A 22287-nucleotide genomic window follows, 5' to 3' on the forward strand; every position below is an offset into this window, starting at 1 on the left:
AATCATTAAGTACCAATAACTACATAATATCATTTGAAACACACAATTTACCCATCAAAAAAAAAATATTTGAAACACGCACAAATGACAATAACATAAGAAAGAGAAAATAGAGAAGGAAGAGATAGAAAAAACTAGTCTCACTAAGGCCTTCTAGAAGTAGCACCTAGAAGACAAATAATATGTAAAGGATGCAAAAAAATTATCATTCATCATATTCATGTTATAGACCAATTAGACTCATTTATGGGCTTTCCACAATCCTATACACTCAACAATACCATAAAACGAAAAACTCAAACAATATATTAAACAGTATTTTAAAAGGCTATTAAGACTTAGACCTTGAGGTTTAAGGGTACCAGCCCTTTAAGTGAGGTTTTCCCGTCTCTTTTTGCATTAGCAACATCAAAAGAGGCTTGGGTAAATGAAGTTTGGACAGCCGAGGAGGATAGGAGGGGAAGTTGGACTCCTACTTTCAATAGGCCGTTTAATGATTGGGAGTTGGAAGAAGTGGGAAGGTTACTATGTTATTTGGAAGGGAAGATGGTGAGGGTGGATGAGGAGGACAGAGTGAGTTGGGTGAAATCAAAGGACGGGGTTTTTTCGGTAAAGTCCTTGTATAAGGCTATGCAGCCAGCTTCTTCAGCTTTGTTCCCTTCAAAGATTATTTGGAGGTCTTGTGCTCAGCCCAAGATTAGCTTCTTTGCATGGGAGGCTTCGTGGGGTAGAGTTTTGACTTTGGATCGGTTGCAAAAGAGGGGTTGGGTTTTGGTTAATAGGTGTTTTCTTTGTCAAAAGTGTGGGGAGTCGATTGACCACCTTCTCCTACATTGTGAAAGAACAAGGGAGGTGTGGACTTTGCTCCTCTCTTTCTTTGGAGTTTCTTGGGGTTTTTCCACATTCGGTGAAGGAAACTCTTATAGGTTGGAGAGGCTCTTTTGTGGGCAAGAAGAGGAAGGTGGCGTGGCTTTTGGGGCCGTTATGCTTGTTTTGGGTTATCTGGAAGACTAGGAATTCAATGGCTTTTGAGGACAGTGTGTTGTCCATCCAAAAGCCGAAAATTTCTTTTTTGTATTTACTTTGGTCGGAAACCAAATTGTGGATAAAATATGGGTCTCCGACCTTAATAGATTTTATTGAATGGGGGTGTATTCGATAAGGGAGGGGGTTTTTTTTGTGTTTTTCTAGTGGTTTGGGTTCTTTTGTAAGGGGGTGAGTTGTTCTTCTCTGTATCTATTTGAGTCGCTTCTTTAGCGCCTCTTTTGCAATACACATTTTTTCTTACTGATCAAAAAAAAAAAAAGGGGGAAGACTCCATGAATTAGCCTTGAGGCTATAGCCTTGATCGAGGGCAACTGAGGCTTAAACTTCAAATGTTCAATGGTTGGGCAAGATGTGGTATTGCCAAGACAACCACCCTCCTAGCTATATTGTCGTATATATTTGCTACATGCATGTATATTGAATTTCAGTTGGTACTGTATTGTAACACAGTTTGCCAATACAAGCCAACACCGATACATAAAACCATGAACCAAAAATGGAACCTATCACACTAAGGGCCCATTTGGGTTTTGATTTTAAACCCCCTTAGAATCACTTTTCTTATAATTTTTAATAACTCATGTGTTTAGTAAAATAAAAGAAAAGCGATTGTGAGATAATCACCTACTTTGGCAACCATTTTGAGAAGTAGGCAAGAGGTACTCTTTTAAAAGTGATTTTCAAAAGTTGGAATATTTTCTTTACTGATATTTTAAATTATCCAATACCCCCTCAAATAATTTTTGAAATATCAACTTAACACTTGCAACAAATATAGAGTATTAAAGAAAATATTAACAACTAATTGATAATTTATTTTTATTTCTTTACAAGTAATATTATTATTTATTATTAAACATAATAAATAGACACTATATTATATTATTAAATATTTTACATTAAGTTCTATTATTAAATATATGATATTAGCTTATATTTATTAAACATTTAATTATATTAATTTCACCTTAAATATAACATATTGGCACTAATTAATATTAATATTTTATTTTTATTTCTTTATTCGTAATATTGTTATTTAACATTATACATGATAAAATATTATATTATGTTATTAATTAAATATATGAAACTATTCTATATCTATTAAATAGCAATGGTTGAAGGGACACTCGGTTCTAGTCTTCACCATCGTTTTTGCTTCAGCTCTGTGTTTAGTGGATGGTGAAAATTGAAGAGCTTCAAGGGAATTTGGAGCTTTAATTCGTAATTTTGAGATATTCCTAGATGGCTTAAGTGAAAACCATGAGAGAAGGATGGTGTTGGTTTGTAGTGCATTCACAGTCCTTTGATCTCTCTAAAGAGGAGGTGGGAGATTGAGAGGTGCAATTGTGGAATTAGGCAAAGGCTTCTCAGTTTGGGTTAGATTTGGGGAGTTGAGTTTATGATGCTTGTTGGAAAGGGTGGAAGCATGCTATAGAGATGAGGAGTTGCAGAGATGGAGTAAAGTTTAAGAGGAGGGGGGTAGGAAGTTCAAACTAGAGCGTCAATCAAATAGTGCAAGGAGGTTCATTTTTTGTTATGTTATCATGACAAAGGCAGAGAGATTTTCTTTGATCTTTCCAAAAAGGAGGGGTCTTCATGGGGGTTAGTCCATTTTGGTGGAGAAACTTTGTTCGTTAGGGGTTGTTTGTGCAATTGAGGTAAGGGAAGAGGTCATTACAGTAGAGAAAAGGAGTAGCTCTAGGGTGGAGTGGAGTCAAGAAATGAGACCTGTGCGAACACAGTTAAGAAGAATATGGGCTTGGTGGGAGATGTGGTTTGGCTTCAGCTTGGGGAGTAAGGTGCAAAGTAGGGAGAAGCAATACAAGTGTTGTCTGGTTGGGAAGCTTGATGAGGGCTCAATCTTGGTACCGAAGTTAGGTTCGATGAAGAGATGGGCAATTGATCTTTAGCCTTTGACAGGGGATTTAACTATTTTAGTTTTTGGGGGAGCTCTTCTTATGTTTGAGTTTGAAGATTGTTTGAAGGCATAGAAGGTCCTTACTAAAGGCTCAAGAAGGTTTAAGGAGAGAGTCTTGCATCAAGCAAGTTGAGCTTTGAAGGCTAGGCGGTTGGTTAAGGGGTGGTCCGTTAAGGAAGCGTGGGTGAGAGTGTTGAGACTTCTTATGAATCTATGGCATTAGGAGGTGCTCCAAAAGATTGGGAACTATTGCAAAGGTTTCATCATTATGGACGAAGATACTGCTTCTTTGTCTCAATTGCAATGGGCTAGGATTCTAGTGAAGCTAGATGGAAAGGACTTTCCAAGTACTTTGCAAGTTGTGGTCGGTTCATTGAGTTTCTCCTTGCAGTTGTGGTGGAAAGGTCCCTCTTAAGTTTTCAAAAGTGATTCCGAGTAGTTTCAATAGCAATTATCTTGCTCCAAGGTTAAAGGTGATGAGGATTGTGGGTCACGTGCAAGCAAAGGTGTGGGGAAAGAGTTGTACCCTGTGCAGACTTATGGGGATGACATGTCAATTTCACCATTGAGAGTTGGCCCTCATGCTGCCCAGCTCAATTCAACAACGTTCTGGGTATGCCGACAAAGGGCTTTGAGGAGATCTTACCCTTGCTTAAAAAGATGAAGATAAGAAAAGGATAGAAGGCTCAAGTGGTTGGTTTTAAAAGGAAGAAGCTCGAGTCTTCAAGGTTTGAAAGGGAGCTTAGAAAGTTAGAGTGCTCAATGAATTTTAAAGGTACAAGTTGTGGAAGACGTAAAGATAGGGAGAGTTAGGACATTATTTCAATTGGTCTATGAAGCTAAAAATTTTGGCTTAGAATGTAAGAGGGGCTAACGATAGCAACAAAAGAAATATCATCAAGTAAGTGATTAAGTCTTAAAAGGCGAACTTGGTCTGTTTACAGGAAACTAAGATCTAAGAAATATCCTTAGTTTGGTTCAAACATTAGGGGTGGGCAGCTTCCTAGAATGGGGTGCTCTAAATTTGCATGGTGTGGCAAGGGGGTTCTAATTTTTTAGGATAACAAGGTGATAGAGTTGACTGGCATGGAGATAGGAACGTTTTCAATTTCCAGTCGGTTCAAAAACCATGAGGATGGCTTATGTTAGGTCTTTACAAGGGTATATGGCCCTACTGCTAGGAGTTTTCAAGAAACCTTCTAAGAGGAGGTAGGGGCAATTGGGGGTTTGTGGCAAGTCCCATGGTGTATTGGTGGAGACTTTAACATTATCAAATTTCCTAAAGAGAGGAACAAGGGTTCAAGGTTGTCCTCAGCAATGAGAAGGTGATAGAGTTTATTGGTATGAAGATAAGAATGTTTTCGATTTCCTATCGGTTCAAAAACCATAAGGATGGCTTTTGTTAGGTCTTTATAAGGGGTGTATGACCCTACTGCCAAGAGGTTTCGAGAAGCTTTCTAGAAGAGTCAAGGGCTATCAAGGGTTTGTGGCAAGTCCCATTGTGTATAGGTGGAGACTTTAACATTTTCAGATTTCCTAGAGAAAAGAAAGGGATTCAAGGTTGTCCTCAACCATGCAAAGATTCTCGGAGGTCATTGAGGACATGGAGCTACAGGATCTTCCTTTGCAGGAGGGTCCTTTTACTTCGAGGAATGGATTAAATAATCAATCACAATTGAGAATGGATAGATTCTTAGTCTCTAAAGGTTGTGCAGTGTCACTTACCTAGACCCGTTTCTGGTCACTTTCCAATTGCATTAGATCAAGGAGGCTTGAGGAAAGGCTCTTCCCCTTTCAAATTCAAGAATATGTGGTTAAAGGAGGAAGGTTTTAAAGATCTACTGAGATCTTAGTGGTTGGGATTCCACTTCAAAGGTACCTTTAGCTTCATTTTAGTTGAAAAGTTGAAAGTTCTAAAGGCTACTCTAAAGAGGTGGAACAAAGAGATCTCTAGCAATGTTACAACTAGAGGAATTGGCATTAAGTCAAGTGGTTTTTTGGGATTCCAAGAAAGGGTCAAGGGTTTTGTCTTTGGAGTAGCAGAATGTCAAGAAGTGGGCTAAGGAGGAGTATAAAAAGTGGGTTCTAATGGAAGAAACTCCCTAGAGGCAAAAATCATGGGAGTTAAGGTTGAAGGAGTGTGACAAAAATACCAATTTTTTCCACAAAATGGTCATTGCCCACAAGAGAAGAAACTTCCTAGTTAAGATTAAAATCAAAGTGACATGGGTGGTAAAGGAGAGAGAGATTAAAGTTGGGTTGGTTTGAGCTTTTCAATCTCTTTTATCTGAAACAAAGGAATGGAGACCCAACTGCAATGGGTTGTCTTTTGATGCTTTAGGAGGTGATGATGCAACTATGTTAGAGGTCCCGTTCTTTGAGGAAGAGGTGTTCAATCCTCTCTTGGATCTTAGTGGGGATAAAGCTCCAAGCCCTGACAGCTTTTCTTTGGCATTTTGGCATTTCTGTTGGGATGTTTTAAAGGAAGAGTCAATAGGCTTCTTTAAGAATTTTCACGAGAAAGGAAGATTTGTAAAGAGTTTGAATGCATCTTTTCAGGTGTTATTTCCTAAAAAAGGGGGGCTAAAGACATTAAGGACTCTTATAAGCTTGGTGGTAGCCTTTATAAGTTGTTAGCTAAAGTGTTAGCCAATAGGCTTAAGAAGATTACAGTTAAGATGGTGCCCCCTTCCCAAAATGCTTTTGTGTAGGCAAATTCTAGATGCTTCACTGATTGCTAATGAGGTTATTAATTCACTTTTAAAAAACAATAATTGTGGTATAATTTGTAAGCTTAATATTGAGAAGATTTATGATCACGTTAACTGGAATTTCTTACTAATGATGTTAGAAAAGATGGGTTTTGAAGATAAGTGGATCAATTGGTGTATTCCTATAGTGAACTACTTTGTTCTTATCAATGGCTCTCCTTAGGACTTTTTTCAAAGCTCTCGGGTTTTGAGGCAAGGGGACCCTCTATCACCTTATGTTTTTGTGATTGTCATGGAGACCCTTAGTTGTTTCCTTAAAAGGGATAAGGTTGAAGGTTTCTTATAGGGATGGCAAGTGAGAGGCAGAGGAGAAGAGGGGGTGGAAGTATCTCATTTGCTATTTTTTTATGACACTTTAGTATTTTGTGAGTCTTCTCTAGATCAGTTGACTTACTTGAATTGGTTATTTATGTGGTTTGAGACTATATTGGGGTTAAGAGTTAATTTGGAAAAGAGCGAACTAATTCCAATGAGGAGGGTGCACAACTTAGAGGAACTGGCTAAAGAGTTGGGTTGCAAGGTTAGTGCGCTCCCTTTAACTTATTTAGTCCTTCCTTTGGGTGCTCTATTTAAGTTTGTGGCAGTTTGGGACAATGTGGAGGAGAAGTTTCAAAAAAGACTAGCATTATGGAAAAGACAATATATATTCTAAAGGGAGAGACTTGCCTTAATCCGAGAGACTTGCCTTAATCCGTAGCACTCTTTCCAACATGCCTGATTATTTTATGTCCTTATTTTGCATTCCAAGTTGAGGTTAAAGTAAATCCAAAGAGATTTCCTTTGGGGAGGAATCTCTCGATGCTCAACAAAGCCCTGTTGTGCAAATCCAAAGAGGTTGGAGCAAATCTAAAGCGGAAACCACATTTACTAAGGTGGTCTATCATCTACTCAAACAACAAAAAGGGTAGTTTAGAGTTAGGAATAGCTCAATGCTCAACAAAGCCCTGCAATGCAAATGGAGTTAGAGTTTTGCTCTAGAGATGAGGGCTTTTTGGAAGCAAGTCATTAGCGAAAAATACAAGAAATGGAGGATGGTACTCCTGCAAAGTGAGAGAAGGGTATAAGATAGGGCCATGGAAAGCTATTAGGAAGCATTAGATATTTTGAGTTACAAAGTTGCCTTTTCTATAGATAATGGGAGGAGGATAAGGTTTTTGTAGGGCAAGTGATGTGATGACGATCCATTGTGCATGTCTTTTCCTTCCTTATTTCCTATAGCTTCTTCCAAGGAGGCTTGGGTGGACGATGTTTGGAACCTGTCAACTAATGAGGATTGCTAGGCCCCCCACTTCTCTAAGTAGCTCAACAATTGAGGGGTGGAAATTATGTAGCGTTTCCTTATAAGATTGCAAGGGAGGCAGGTGTGCAAGGATGTGGATGATAAAGTGTTAAGGGTAGTGTTAAAGAATGGAAAATTTTTTGTTAACACCCTTTACAAGACTTTGGAGCCAGGAAGACAATGTGTTTTTCCAACAATTGTAATTTGGAAATCATGAGTGTTGTCGAGGGTGGGCTTCTTTGCTTAGGAGGCTACTTGGAATAAGTTTTTAACCTAGAATCACATTCAAAAGAGAAGGTGGTCTTTGGCGAATAAATGCTTCCTTTGTCTTATAGAGGAAAAAGAATTCATTGATCACATCCCCATCCATTGTTACACTGCAAGGGTTTTATGGAAGTTATTGTTTTCTCTGTTTTGTGTGTTGCAGGCACTCCCTTCATCAGTTAAAGAGACGTTTTTAGGATGGCACAGTTTTTTCGTGGGTAAAAAAAAGGAAAAAGATGTGGTGGGCTACTCCCTTATGCCTTTTCTAAACAATTTGGAAGGAAAGAAACAATAAGGCATTTGAAAATGAGGGAGCACTCAATTCAAGGGCTTAAATTTTCTTTCCTTTGTAATCCTTGGGTGTGATCTTAGTTGTTTATAGTTTCAAGTCCTACTTTCACCGTAGATTTTGTGGACTGTTTGGGCTCAAGTTGAGAGAGGACTATTTTTTGTTGTCCCTTTCTGTTTTTTTGGTGGTGCTTTTAGGTGTTCTCTTTATACTTCCTATGTATTTTAGGACGCTCTTTTGATGTTTCTCTTTATGATATTCTCCTTCTTATCCATAAAAAAAAAAAATATATATATATATATATATATATATATATATATATATATTAAATAGTTAATTAAAGACTATTATATAAAACAATTTTACCTTATATTATTTCTTTTTCCTCAATAATTTTTTCTAAATCAAAATCATGATATCTAAAATTAATTATTAATCATACATGATCACAATAAATGAATCATTTAGAAACAATATTGTTGTAACTTTAATAAGTGCACATATTAAATGTCGGTTGAAACTCTATTGTTGTAACTTTACTAAGAATTGGTCTTTACATTTTTTGATAAATTAGAATTGGTCTTTGCATTTTTTGATAAATTAGAATTGGTCTTTACATGATACAATGATTTTTTAATTAAATGTTGACTCTTATAACAAAGTAAAGCAAAATGGTTAAATTGTTAGCATTCCTATTTCAATCAAATTTTTAACATCCCTATTTTAATTACCACACTTATTCGCAATGATCAGACAATCCCGTTCACCAAACACTTGAATATTTTTTAAACTCACTACAATTTTGAGACCGCAGTTTACCAAATGATCAATTGCTTCACATCACAATTGCTTTTTCTTTTAATTAGTTAAAAGAGATTTTTTAAAAGATACAACAATACCAAACTGGCTTTAAATTTCATAGTGTTCATAATCTTGGTCAAACCCAAATTTTGAACTTGATAAAAAACAAAATTACCTCCTTGTCAAAAGAGAATATCTAAACCAGTCCCACATGCCATGCAGTTTTCAAATTGAATAAAAGAAAATGTCGAACATATATATCCAGCAGTTCAACAAGGCAACTGACCAACTAACAAAGTGAAGAAATAAACCATACATACAAAAAAAGTGCCAAAAATGATATTACCTTCAATCGTTTTGAATCAGGATACGATATCCCATAAACTCTTTGCAAACTTTCACGATCTCTATTTCCTCTCCAGTAAGCTGATGAAGCCTGAAAATTATAAACACCTCAGTAAAACAGAAAATAGATTTGCAAACACACATAAAATTACCTCCCAACTACAGGTCCTTTACGCAACGAACACATCACCTTCAAACAGGCAAATGCTTTCACAAAAGATGTATTTGGTATATGGGGTCCACGGCACAGATCAACCAATGGCCCACATCTGTATACTGTGATAGTTTTGTCTTCGGGTAAGTCATTGATGATTTCAATCTGATTATGAGATATGATAAACAACCCATATGAGTAACAATAAGAGTAGTAAGAAAATAAGGAAGTAGCTAAGGATAGCTCAAATGGTATGGATGATATAAAAATGGAGCTTCACTCACCTTAAAACTATTTTCAGAAAACATCTCAAGAGCCTGATTCCTTGACACTTCAATGCGCTCAAAAGGTTGCTTTTCCTGAAATATAAAAAATATTAAGTAACATATTTTCACAGAAAAGCATTCTTCTGAAAATGTTTAAGAGCAAACACAAAAATCAATCTGCCAAACATTGGACAGACCCAAGACTGATGACAGTATAACTTTATGGTTCTGAAAAATCTTGCATTTTCCAAACTCAAATTTACAATCAAAATCTATAAAAGTGTCAATCCTAGAATTAAGCCCTCTACATAAGAAATCCTTTAGTTTTATTTTGAATTACAAATTAATCTGAATCTTGATTACTATTATCTTACCATTCTAGCAAAACACACCATTCCATACCCAGCTCCAACTCCATTGTGAATTAAATTGTATTCTTCCATGATAAACTTCCCTTGATATCAATTTCAATTGCATTTAAATTTCTTGGGGCACTGTGGTGGATATGAATTGCAATGCTCATCTGCATAATTGCCTTTATAGGAATTCTAAATTACTAAAATTTAGCATAGGATTCATTAGGTTGAACAATGTTGTCCTAAGCACAAGGGGTAAGTTTAATAAAAAAATAACATGATCAAGCACTGAATGACTAGTGGAAAATAAAACATGAATGAGGAAATTAATTTTAAGAAAAAACAACTAACATAAGGACTTTCATTAGATCCGTGTTAGTGCACAGAAGTGAGAGAAAGAAAGATAAAAAATTCTTGGATTCCCAGCTTAAGTACGTGGAGCCTAAAGAGGAGTTTAGTACTCAATAAGAAATCTCATGGAGAACCAAAACCACATAATGGACCATAAACATGAATAAAAAATTAAGACCAAACAACCATTCCTTAGATTTGTGTTAAGCATGTGTGAATGCAGGCAAGCACACAAAAATAAGAGAAAGAAATACAGAAGGGCAGAGATGGAAAAGATTCCTGGAATTTCTATATATCATTGACTATCAAAAATGGAAGTGAAAGGAGGAAGAAGATGGTTAGGAATAGAATCGAAATCTTTCAAGATTTCTATTGAGCTAGCCAGAAGCAGGGAAGTAGGAAAGATTATAGAGGGGAGTTGAGGCTTCTCTTAATGGATCAGATTCAGCAAGAAGTTTTTGTCTTTTCCATTGGAGGGGATGGAGGCGTGTTATCCAAGAAAGGAAGAGTTGGATAGAGGGTGGTAGGAATTACAAGTTAGAATTGTGGAGTAATGGTGCTGGGAGGTTCCTTGTATGTTCCATGTGCTGAGGGGAAGCACAAACATTCTCTCGTGTGTTTCCATAAGGAAAGGGAGTGCTCTGAGAGTAGAGTTTGTTTGCCAGAAAGCTGAGTTGTCCTAAGGTTGTGTCTCCTCTTAGTTCTGCTGAGGCAACTCTAGTTTGCATGTTCTCTAGTAAGGAAGTGGGGTAAAGGTTTCAAAAGTGGGAGAATCCTATGCAGCCATGGTGAAAAAGAACCCATTGGAGGTGGGAGAAGTGTGGATTCAGATTGGGGGGATGGATGCTTTGAGCAAGATGCACCTTGCATCATTGCCTAGTGGGTAGATGGGATAACTTCTTAGACCAGACCCTATCCTTATCTTCCCTAAAGAAATGGCTATGCTTAACTGGTGGCTGCAAGGAAACCCCCATTAAGCATTGTTAGGAGGACCTCTCATTCTGTTTGAGTTTGAAAAGGTCTTCAAAGCAAAGAGGGTTCTGTAAGAGGGGCAGAGGATTTTTAAGAAAAAGTTGTTGGATAAGTCCATGCAAAGGAAACTTGGACGAGAATTGTTGGGCTGTCAGTTTTCTTGTGGACAAGGAGTTTTTGAGCAATTAGGAGGTGCATGTGGGGGCTTCACGATAATAGATGAAGACACTGCAAAGTGATGCAATTTGCAATCAACGAGGGTACTGATTAAATCACACGGGAGGAGGGTGTGAAGAAAATAAGTAGTGGTGAGACTTTCTTGTTTTGCCATTCAACTATGGTAGGAGATCCCACCGTGGCTTTCTCAAGTTGAACCAAGGCTGCTTAGAAGGAAGCTGGAAGTTAGGGATGAAGTGGTGGGTTTGTCACGTGCCATGGAGAGTGTGGGGTGGCTCTACATCAGATATAGGTAGGGATTAATGTGTCAATGCATGGTGATAAAGTGACCGGCATGGATAAGGGTTCTACCGATGACACAAGACACCTAGTCCCAAGTAAGTAGCAGGTCAACTAGTATCAGAATATTATTTAAATTACCTACGAAACATGATACTTGTAGTACTTGGTTAGTTGTGGTTGTTATTTATGTGAGTTTTCATTTTCTAAGTGTTGGAAGTTCTAAAGACGCTAAAGAGTTATTGGGATAGATAGGAGGGACAGATGATGGAGAGAGATCATTGCTCTTTTGTTCTATTTTTAGTCAATGGAAATCTCCCCTTGAGAGTTTCTTTGGTGTATTCCAGATTTTCTTGGGTTAGGCATGTTCCATATTTTTAATCCAGCCTACAGCATAAGGAGATGAGTGTTTTTTTGTGGGCAGCTAGCTGCAAATGCTCCATTAGCATTTTCACCACAAAGTTCTCACAACTTCCACTATATATGATTAGATTACAAACCTTCTTTGCGACTGTACACTGTGATCGGAATATGTTGTTGGAGAATGGTCCTTTTGCTTAGATGAGTATAACACCCTCTTCACCACACAATTAACCTGCTCTCCATCTTCTGCAAATTCAGCTCCTTGATATAAATCATCATTTTGCTACAACTCCGCTTCATTAGCAACCACATTCATCTTCCTGCTTTGCCAGGTTTACTAGTTTTCTAGTTGCACATTGATTTGATTTATTGCCAGGTTTTCTGCACCTATAACACCTCTGAGTTGCATCACTGACATAAGGATTTTTAGACACCTCCATGCTAGGTGTCTTTGTTGTTTTCTTTATGGAACTAAAACCAGTATTAGAAGCATCCTTGGACTGTATACTTGTGTGTGGGTGAGTTTTGTAGTGCTTTTCCTTTCATAGTAGCAGCATATGAAGAATCAGGAACAATTCAATGACTATAATTTGATTTTCTCAACATCTACTATAACATCTTTGAGCCATATTATGGGCTTTATCCACCATATCAATTCTCTGCAACCCAATCCTTTTTCTAAGAGATGACTTCAAACCATTAAGACACCTTAAAACCTGTTGATTTTTTGTTTCAACTAAATTATCACAAGTGAAGAGCTGTAGAAATTCAGATGTGTAATCAAAAACTGACTTGTGACCGCATGCGATTCTAATACATCTGGAACAGGTATTGCTCATAATCTGAAGGTAAAAGTCTGCCCATCAGCAGTTGTTTCATTTTCTTTGGAGTCCTCACAAGCACTTTTACTAGCCACTGCCTATTCATCTGTAGTTGATCCCACCATACCATTGCCCCACCCTTCAACTAAAAAGCAATAGGTTTCACCACTTTCCTTTCTGGAACCTTCATTATGTCAAAGAATCATTCTATCACAGAAACTCAATCCAAAAAGTCTTTTATGTGTAGATTCCCTTCAATAACTCTTTAGTGCTTCACAACTCCTAACACTTAGAAGATGAAAACTCACATAAATAACTACCATAAATAACCAAGTACTACAAATCTCAAGTTTTCTAAGTAATTTAAATATTATCATGATACTAGTTGGCTTGACTACTTTGTTGGGACTAGGTGTCTTGTGTCACACGAGCCTATTCCCATTAGGTGGCAAGAATGTGCCCACGCCTTAGAGGGAGGTGCTTTGGTTGTACACGATCCTATTAGGTGTGATGCAATTAGAGATATGATGGGTCAAAAGCATGGATCTGGACCAAACAAAAGGAATTATGTTGAAGGAGTGAGGCCATGGTTCAAAGTCACGGTCTCAGTCATTGACTTAGAGGGTCCCAGTGCATATTGGTCTCAGCATCTTTGCTCGTTATCGAGCGATACACAAAATAAAATAATTAAAAAGTTCAAAAAACTATTAAAAAAAAAAAAAAAAAACTTTGTAAATTATCAAAAAAAATAGGTACAATTAAATAAGCTCAAAAAATTAGTAAAACGAAATTGTCTCACATTTAACATTGTTTATATAATCATAAAAGTATCTACTAAAAGTTATTTATAATATTGCTAAGAATTGAAAATTATTTTATTTCAAATATAATGATATTTTTACTAAAAGACATACAATTCAATAATCAATTCCATGTTCAACATAAATATAATCCTTATACCATATGAAAATAATTACTAATTTCCTAATGTAAATATGCTATTAAATAATTACTTTTACAATTATGATTCTATTAAACAATTTTGTTTTAAATAATTATTGATTTTCTAATGTAATTTAATTCTAGAATATCATATGATAAAAAATTTATATGATATAATAAATTAAAAATGCAATCTCTATTAAACAAATTTGTTTTAAATAATTATTGATTTTTTAATGTAATTTAATTCTAGAATATTATATGAGAAAAACTTTATATGATATAATAAATTAAAACTATAATCTCTATATAAAGACATACCATATAAATTTATTTTATGCAATCCATATTATTACCATTAAATCCCATGCCACCTTTAAAAAAAGCCATTTCACTTTACCAATTGGTGAGGCAACTCCTACTTTCCCAATCTTTGAGGCTTTGAACTCCCACCCAACCACCCTACCATTGAAAGAGTCCAGACCCATAACATGAGGGGAGAGCAAGCAGCCACCCACACTTCAAGAACCGCAATGGGAGTCAATAAGGGAGAGCAAGCAATGACCGTAAGACCCACCTTACCCACTTTCACCACCACCACAAGACCCACCACTTTGAACCATGATCGCCAACCTCGTTAGTGAAAGAATCGGTTTTACACTTTATCGCGCTATATTGTAGTGAGGTAAGTGAATGCCCTCATTCCTTTAGTGGTTTCCCCTCTCATAGACTTCTAAAAAAGTCGCGGGTGAGGTTTAATTTGATTTTTTTCTTCTTCTTTGATCTTCATCATGGCGAACGGGATTGATGGTTTGAGAGTTTAAAAGGGAATACCTGATTTTTTATGAAAATTTTCTGATCCTCTATTGTGATTTGAAAGAAAAAAAAAATCTTGGTTTTGACTTGGAAAAATTTATGTGATTTAACCGATTCAATTGATTTAACTTGAAATCTCAATCGAGTCACCTGAGTCTCGCCAATTTAGAGTCGAGTTTAGGCATAGGACCATATCTAGTATTGAACTCATCGCAAAAAGAAAAGAAAAAAAAAATCTTCGTTTTGACTCGGAAAAATTTATGTAATTTAACCAATTCAATCGATTTAACTCGAAATCTCGACTGAGTCTCACCAATTTAGTATCAAGTTTGGGCATAGGATCATATCAGGTATTGGACTCATCGTGGCAAGTGTCGAGGTGAATATGACTTGGCTGATATTTTGAACTTTGAGTGGGGCAAACCTAATGGACAAAAGTAGCCCAAGCAAGATGTGGCCTTACCCTTAGTGAGGCCAACGAAGAGGTCCTAGGCCTAAAGGAGGGGAAGGGTATTAAGGGGACAAAGGGTAAGAAAGGCCTAATCTTGCCAATTATAGCCCAAGGTGGCAAGGAAGGTTATGCAAGCTTGGGCCTTGAAAGATTTAATGGAGGATTGGACTAAAAAGGCTTAGGCCTTGCTATTTTAAAAGGTGTTGATCCTAACCTAAGGGTGTTCTTTGAGATTGGGCCTCTCAAGCAACAAATGAGTCATTTGCCCACTCTCAAAAGCTTGTCCTCACAAGCTTTAACCATCACAAAAATGACACAACTCAAGCGAGCAATTGTGTAGCAATGGGGCCAAGGGTAATCATTGTCACATAGTGAAGAAGATGACTAATACAAAGTGGCTTTGGAGAGACCAGCTCCAATCAATGAAGCTCTCATGGTAGAAGTGTCACACTTCCTAGGTATGGCTCCTCCCTCTCTTTCCTTCTTAGCATGCAAGGCCTCCTCTCCTTCTTTTCCTCTCACTATAAGAAAAAACAACCATAAGATGAGGTAGTGAGGAGTTTGTTTTGCTAGAGGGAGCAAGTTGAAGTGCATTCTATTGAGCCCAATGGAGTGGTGAGTGGGTCTATGCAATTGGAGCATGATTGGAGGAGTTCACAAAAAATGCCATGAGGTGCATTGTTGACATGGAAGCAAAGCGGTTGGAAGGGGGAACAATTATAGTAAAGGAGCCTCCCCCCACTATTATGAAAGGGATTCCCACACTTCTATGGATGCTTCTGTAAGGTTTCATTTTTCAGCAGTTTTGTGTGGATGCCAGTTGATAGATTTAAAGGAGAAATCCTAGCTCTCCTAAGGAGGACAGAGCTTAGGAAAAAGGGTAAAGTACTAATATGAGGATCAAAAAGAAATTTGTCTTTGGGTCTAGATTTAAGAAGGAGCTTCACAAGCTGAAGTGTTCCATCAACTATAGTTCTACTTTAGGCAAAGGAAGGAAAAGTGGAAAGAGCAGTTGGGAGTTAGCCAGATTTTGCCAATGAAGCTTTGCATTCTTTCTTGGAATGTTAAGAAGGATCAATAAGGGGAGGAAAGCGGATAGTTATTTAATCCATCATTAGATCACAAATGACAGACTTGGTATGTTTACAAGAACAAAGAACAAGCATATGTCAAAGCAGATTGTGAGGAGTTTAGGTGTGGGCAAGTTCTAGGGTGCCATGGAAGCCAGGGATCATGCAAGAGGGATTTTGGTCTTTTGGGATAGGGTGCTGACTTAATTTATATGGAAGTGCGGGCATTTTCAATCTTCAAAAACTGTGAACATAAGTTCGTCTTGATGTTTTCAGGGGTGTAGGGGCCAGTACAAAATAGGGAGAGGAATTGGACAGAATTGGGTAATATAAGAGGGCTCGGGAATTGTGTGGCTACAATTAGCAAATTCATCAATAAAAACAAATAGGTAAATGATAAAGGAACATTGTGAGAGTAAGCTATCCTATTTGTTATATCATTGGTACCTTTTCTTTATTAGAATATCATTGCTATCTTAATTGTGGTCCATCACTTTCATTATTAACAATAAACTGGAGAAAGCCTTAATCTCAATACTTGGGGTAATAGGTCAAGTGCTAAGAGAACAATACCCCAACAGCTTTCAACGCGCCTGATTCAATTTGCTTGAAGTGATCTTCATTCAAGCCCAATTCACCATAAAATGCATCATAATAGAAACCCTACACCATAAGATGCCAACATAAAGTTGATTTTATGACCAATAACATACACACAAGTAAAGAGCTAGATGAAATGAAACACATACAATTCTTTACATCACTAAAGTTAAGCATGAAACATCAAATAAATAAAGATATTGCATTACAACAGATCACACGCACCAAAGAGAAGATAATGTCATAAACATCTCTAAATAGATAGGAAAATGTCAGAACATGCATACAACCTCAAATACAAGCATAGATGTACCTAATCACATAATTACATTTAGAGTCCAAATGCCAAAAAACACAAAAAAAACAAACAAACAAACAAACAGACAAACAAATATACAAACAAACAAATACAAAACAGAAAAATAAAAAAAAATAAAAAATAGTTGCAGATCCTAACTCCTTTATATGGTGACCAAATACAGGGTGCACTTCCAATTGAGAAGTTAATGGGTAAATGAAGGACCTTTTACCAAATGCACCATGATTTTCTCACAAGAAGTTTTCCCAGTGAGTGTATCCAGTAGGCTAATAGCTAACAGGAGAAAATACTTTCAGAATAGAAGGGGTACCAAAAGTGGGACAATGCAACAGAAAATATAGTGCCACAAATCTCCATCAGAACTAGAACTATTGAATACCACAAACTTATACGTCATTTCTTTTTATGTCAATTTAGAAATCTCCATAATCAAAATTTCCTTACAACCACCCTCTTTTCTAGACAATATTGACTTTTTGTCTATGTAATTTGAGTTGTTTAGCTATTCACACACATAACTTCCAACAGGCAAGTTTTATAATGGCTAGATAAAACATAAAATAGAAGAGGTCATATAATGTATTTGATTAAGAGGCTAACTCTATGTTCTAGATCTTACTAACAAAGGTTAGAATGGATCAAAAGTCTGTTATTGCTCAATCAGGCTCTAACAATTGATCAGCTTATGAGGTTCTTGAACTATGACTAGCAAGTATTATCTATGTAATCAAATGGAGGAGACAGTGTATCATTTTCTAATTCATCTTCGATGAGCTTCTAGTTTGTAATCTTTGTTGGTTTTCCCTTTTAAGGCACTTCAAGTGCTTCCCTGGGTAGAGATGTTTTGTTGGATTGGCACAACAATTTCAATGAAAGGAGCTGCAAAGTGAAGTGGGAAATGGCTCCTTTCTCTTTCCTTTGGACAATATGGCAATGAAGGAACAAGATATCCTGTGAATCATTTGACCAATCAATGTTGATTGTGAGAAAAACATTTATTCAAACTCATGTTTTTGTAGTCCAGAATTTTAGTAATGGTTGCTGATCTCTCCTTTATAGACTTTGTGAGATAATACAGAGGGATTTTCTACAGTTGAGCTGAAGGAAGAGAGATATTTGATAGGATGGAAGCTGATCTCTAGGCCACAAAGTGAAGGAGACAAAGGACTAGTGGAGTTTCCTTGAGCAATAAAGCCCTTACGGAAAATGGTTGTGAAGACCCCAAAGAGAGAGTGATGCTCTTTGGTAAAAGGTCGCTCGAAGCATCTATGGGGCACAATCCAATGGTTGGAATGACAACATTCAGATTAGTGAGGTTGAGAGATTCTTGTATTTCTTGAGTTTTGATCTCGTCCCCTCTCTTTTATTCATGGAATTTCAATTTCCAGCACAACCTTTCTGACCATGAAATTGAGAAACTTACCATCCTTATGTCAACTTTAGCCCATGTATATATTTTCTTGTTTTTAATGATAGGAACTTTAGCCCATGTGCATTTATCATTGACTCTCTTCTTTTTGTTTGTCTATTGGTGCCTATGGTACACATCATGTGTACTTTAGTGCACCCCATTGCTAAGGCATTTTTAATATATATCCATTTTTTGCCTTCAAAAAAAAAAGGACCATTATCATCCACTTATCCAAATATGAGGGTTTTGCCTTCAACACCCTTTGATCTATTATTTGCCAGTTCATTCTTTAAAGCGCACTTCATCTCCACCAACTCGAAATCCCTCCCTCCTGCAAACTTTGTTTGGAAGCCTAGAGTCCCACTTATAGTCAAAGCCTTCACATGGCTAGTGGCAAATATGAAGATTAGTAATAATGATTTGTTGCAAAAGAGGAGACCTCACAAAGCCCTTAGGCCAAATATGGTGTGTCATATACGTAAGACAAATGGTGAATCAACGGATTATCATTTTTTATTTTTTTTTTGCATTGATTATGGTATAAGTTAATTGGACTTGCAAGATTGATCGGATTCCACCCAAGAGTGTGGTGGAGATGTTAACTATTGCTTATAGGAGTTTTGAAGGTCTTCCTAAAGGTAGGTCACTATGAGATATTAGTATTACTCTTATACTATTTTGGAATATATGGCCTAAGAGGAATGCGAGACTTTTTTAGGACAAATGGTGTCATAATTCAAAGTCGCGGTATCGGTCATTGACTCGGGAGGTCCCGAGGCACATCGGTCTTGGTATCTCGGATCGGTATCGGGTGATACACAAAAAATTCTAATTTAAGAGCTCAAAATAATTTTTAAAAATTATGAAAATTATTAAAATAAATAAATACAAATAAGTAGAGTAAAAAAATTAATAAAATAAACTTCTATTATCTTAAAATTATTCAAATTATAATAAAAGCAAACTTTTGGGATGATTTATAATAATATTAAAAATCTCTAAAAATATTTTAATTTAATCACTTGATAATATTCTTATTGAAGATGAAAATAATAAAAAGTAAATTTTTTTTTATAAAAAATTGTTTAAATTAAATATTTTGAATTTTTAAAAAATATTTTCAATTATTAAAAAAATAAAACCATGATTCATCTTTAAAAAAATAAATATAATTTTTCTTATAAAATATATTCATTAATTTTAATTTTTATATAAATATTCATTTCCTATTTATTTGATATAAGCCTAATATTCATTATTCATTTTTTACCATTATAATTTTCATCAAATTATTTAAAACTCAAATTCCCACCAAATACTCATTATCTACTTAAAAAACAAATACATATTATTTAAAACCCAAATCCTCAATTCTATTAGATACCCATAACCCCCATCCACCAGTCAAACACCTATCTCTCTCAAGATACCCATTTCTCCTCTAAACCCACAACTCCCTTTTTCTCTGCAAAATACCACAACTCCCTGTTTCTATGCACAATACCCATTTTTGAAAAGTGTTTAAACCAAAGACAAAATATCTTTATGAAGATACAGAAGGATGAAGATGCAAATAGGAATGAAGATGCAATTAGGGATGAAAATGCAAGGTTCAAACTCTCTGTATTTTTCATTTTCATGGGTTTTGATCATCTCCTCTCCTCCACCATTTCTACTTCAATATTACCTTTTTTTTCCATTACCAATTACCCAAATGGCTTAGTCTCAACATGATCTTGGAGTTGTCTCAAAGTTTCCACAGGATTCACTCTAAGACTGTTCATTTATCTTCAATCCAACCGAGTTTGTTCACGAGCTGGCAAAATATCCAACTCGGGTATCGGTTTGGTACTGGCCATGGCCGAGGCGGATACGACTCAACCGAGTCATACCGGTCTCGACCAAGATTTTGAACCCTGAATGGAGTACTATGGGGACAATGAGGAATTAATGTATTTTCGCTCCTCTTTTGGTGTTAACTAGTGCACCATTTGTGGCCATCCCTTTGACCATTATACCATTAGACTGGAACCCAGTAAACAGATCCACTAGGATGGTTGAGGGGATACTCCTTATATGGATGCCTCCTCTAATGGGTAGTGTCAAGTTGAATTTAGATGGATGCTCTTTAGGTAACTTGGGACAATTGAGAATTAGAGGAATGCTTATGGATCATCATGGAACATTATTGAAAGTATTCTTTAAGACTGTTGGAGCGGGTCTAGCCATTGAAGCAGATATATTAACATTATTGGAAGGCCTAAAACATGCTAAAGTTGAGGTTTATTCAACCTTCCTGTAGAAAGGGGGTTTTGCAATAGTCCTATCTTGGGTGAATAAGGAGAGAAGCTTGTGGAGGTTTAATAGATGGCTACACCAAATTTTTTATATTAATCTTAGAGTTAAGGTGTTCATTTTGGTAGATTTCTTGGGCAGCTAACCATTTGGCGAATATGCTAGCAAAAAAAAAAAAGGCCAATTAGTTCATTTCTCTTATAAGGGATTTTCTATCCCCCAGAAGCTTTTGAGTTTGTATTGGTAACCATGTTTAGATGTGCATTTCCATCGTCTAGTGTAGATAATTTTTTCTTACTTTTGATCAAAGCTATATAGTGGTTGTGGTTGCGAGAAGTAATTCCCATCCTTCTTTGTATTTATTTAATCCATGATAATAAAATGTCTATTCCAATAAAAAAATATAAATAAAATTCTTAGAGGATCTTACCATGATGGTGATATTGAGAACCATCTGATGGAACCATGAGAGAGTTGGATTTGGATGAAAGAGGGAGAAACTAAATTATAAATTATTGAAAATGAAAAACAATTAAACTTTCTATTTAAGTTTATAAGTCCCATCTCTTCTCAACGCATTCACACCACTCCTTTTCTTACACACTCACAACTCAGTCCAACATTTAGGTTTTATGTATTTTTTTATTTAGATTATATTTATTCAACTAATTTGTTTTTTATTTAGGTTATTATTTATTTATTTATATCCACTCTTCTATACTATTCATGAAATTCTTTCTAGTCCATCAATTTCCTTCTTTTATTTTTTATATATAGCCAAATTTTTATGCAATTTAATGATTCCAATGTTGCATACCCTAGTTAGAGCGTAACATTGAAAAGACAAGAACCTAACAAACATTAGAAGGGTGTTTGGTAAATCAACTTAATGACTTAATATGACTTAATGACTTAAATTATTAAATAGATTAAGCATATTTGGTAAAATAACTTAATATCACAACCTAAAGTCAAAAATAACTTTAAGTACTAAGTTAAAATAGTTTACTTAATTTTAATCTCAAATCTATTTTGCTTCATTTGCCCATATTTAGCAAGGTACATTTTACAACCATGACATGACATTCACATCTCATCTTTTGTAGTAAATATTTTTATAATTATCATATGCATCTATAATACTTTAAATATGAATGTTTAACAAATAAAATTATTACTTAAGATTAGTGAAAGTATAATTATTAATAAAAATTAATGAGGGTAAATATGTTAATTTGATGATTTTGAATAAAAAAATTTAAGTTAACTTTACCAAACAACCTTAATACTTGAAGTAAAAATTAACTAATAAATTTTAAGTCAACAACTTAAGAATAATTTAACTTAAGTCATTAGGTAATATGTATTAAGTTCTACCAAACACTCTCTAAATCCAATACCACCAAGTTGCATATATTTAACGGTACATTAAAATTCTAATACAAAATAAAGGTGATAAGAAGGTAAAATTAATTAAACAAAAAAATTAATATTTAAATAAAATAAGAAAACATCACAATCAGATTGGCTTCCAAAACTAATCATGCTTATAACATACCTCTCCTCTTGTGGTACAGGGCCCAATGCACAGCTTGCAACCATATTCCATTTCAAGGGCCTACACCATTGCATGAACTATCAATTCAATTGCTCAAAAAATATGACTCTATTTGGGAAATGTCTTCAAAAACAATTCTGAAAAACAGTTTTTAAGAATAAAAGTCTGTTTGGAAATCTAGAATGTTCTCAATTCATTTTCTATGTTTTTAAACATGTTTTAAAAATGTGTGCAATAATTTTCAATTATTTTTAAAATCTGCCAAGAGGAAACAAGTGAAAACCGCTCAAATATGTTATCTAAAAACAGCTTGTTTTCTCCTGTTAAAACTGTTTTCTGTGTTTTTGTTGTAGAAAACTATTTTCA

General features: G+C 35.6%; 1 protein-coding gene across 1 annotated transcript in view; it reads right to left on the reverse strand.

Annotated features, from left to right (window-relative positions):
* The window catches only part of LOC117909277 (threonine--tRNA ligase, mitochondrial 1-like), a 31512-nt gene that overhangs the window by 8563 nt on the left and 662 nt on the right, over positions 1-22287 (reverse strand). The window contains exons 3-7 of the mRNA XM_034823236.1: positions 21922-21981; positions 16312-16401; positions 9159-9233; positions 8911-9039; positions 8722-8811 (exon numbers count right to left, since the gene is read on the reverse strand). Coding sequence (XP_034679127.1) covers positions 8722-8811; positions 8911-9039; positions 9159-9233; positions 16312-16401; positions 21922-21981 — 444 coding nt within the window. The remainder of the gene's footprint in view (positions 1-8721; positions 8812-8910; positions 9040-9158; positions 9234-16311; positions 16402-21921; positions 21982-22287) is intronic.

The sequence above is a fragment of the Vitis riparia genome, chromosome 19 (genome assembly GCF_004353265.1).
Source record: "Vitis riparia cultivar Riparia Gloire de Montpellier isolate 1030 chromosome 19, EGFV_Vit.rip_1.0, whole genome shotgun sequence".
Classification (NCBI taxonomy): domain Eukaryota; kingdom Viridiplantae; phylum Streptophyta; class Magnoliopsida; order Vitales; family Vitaceae; genus Vitis; species Vitis riparia.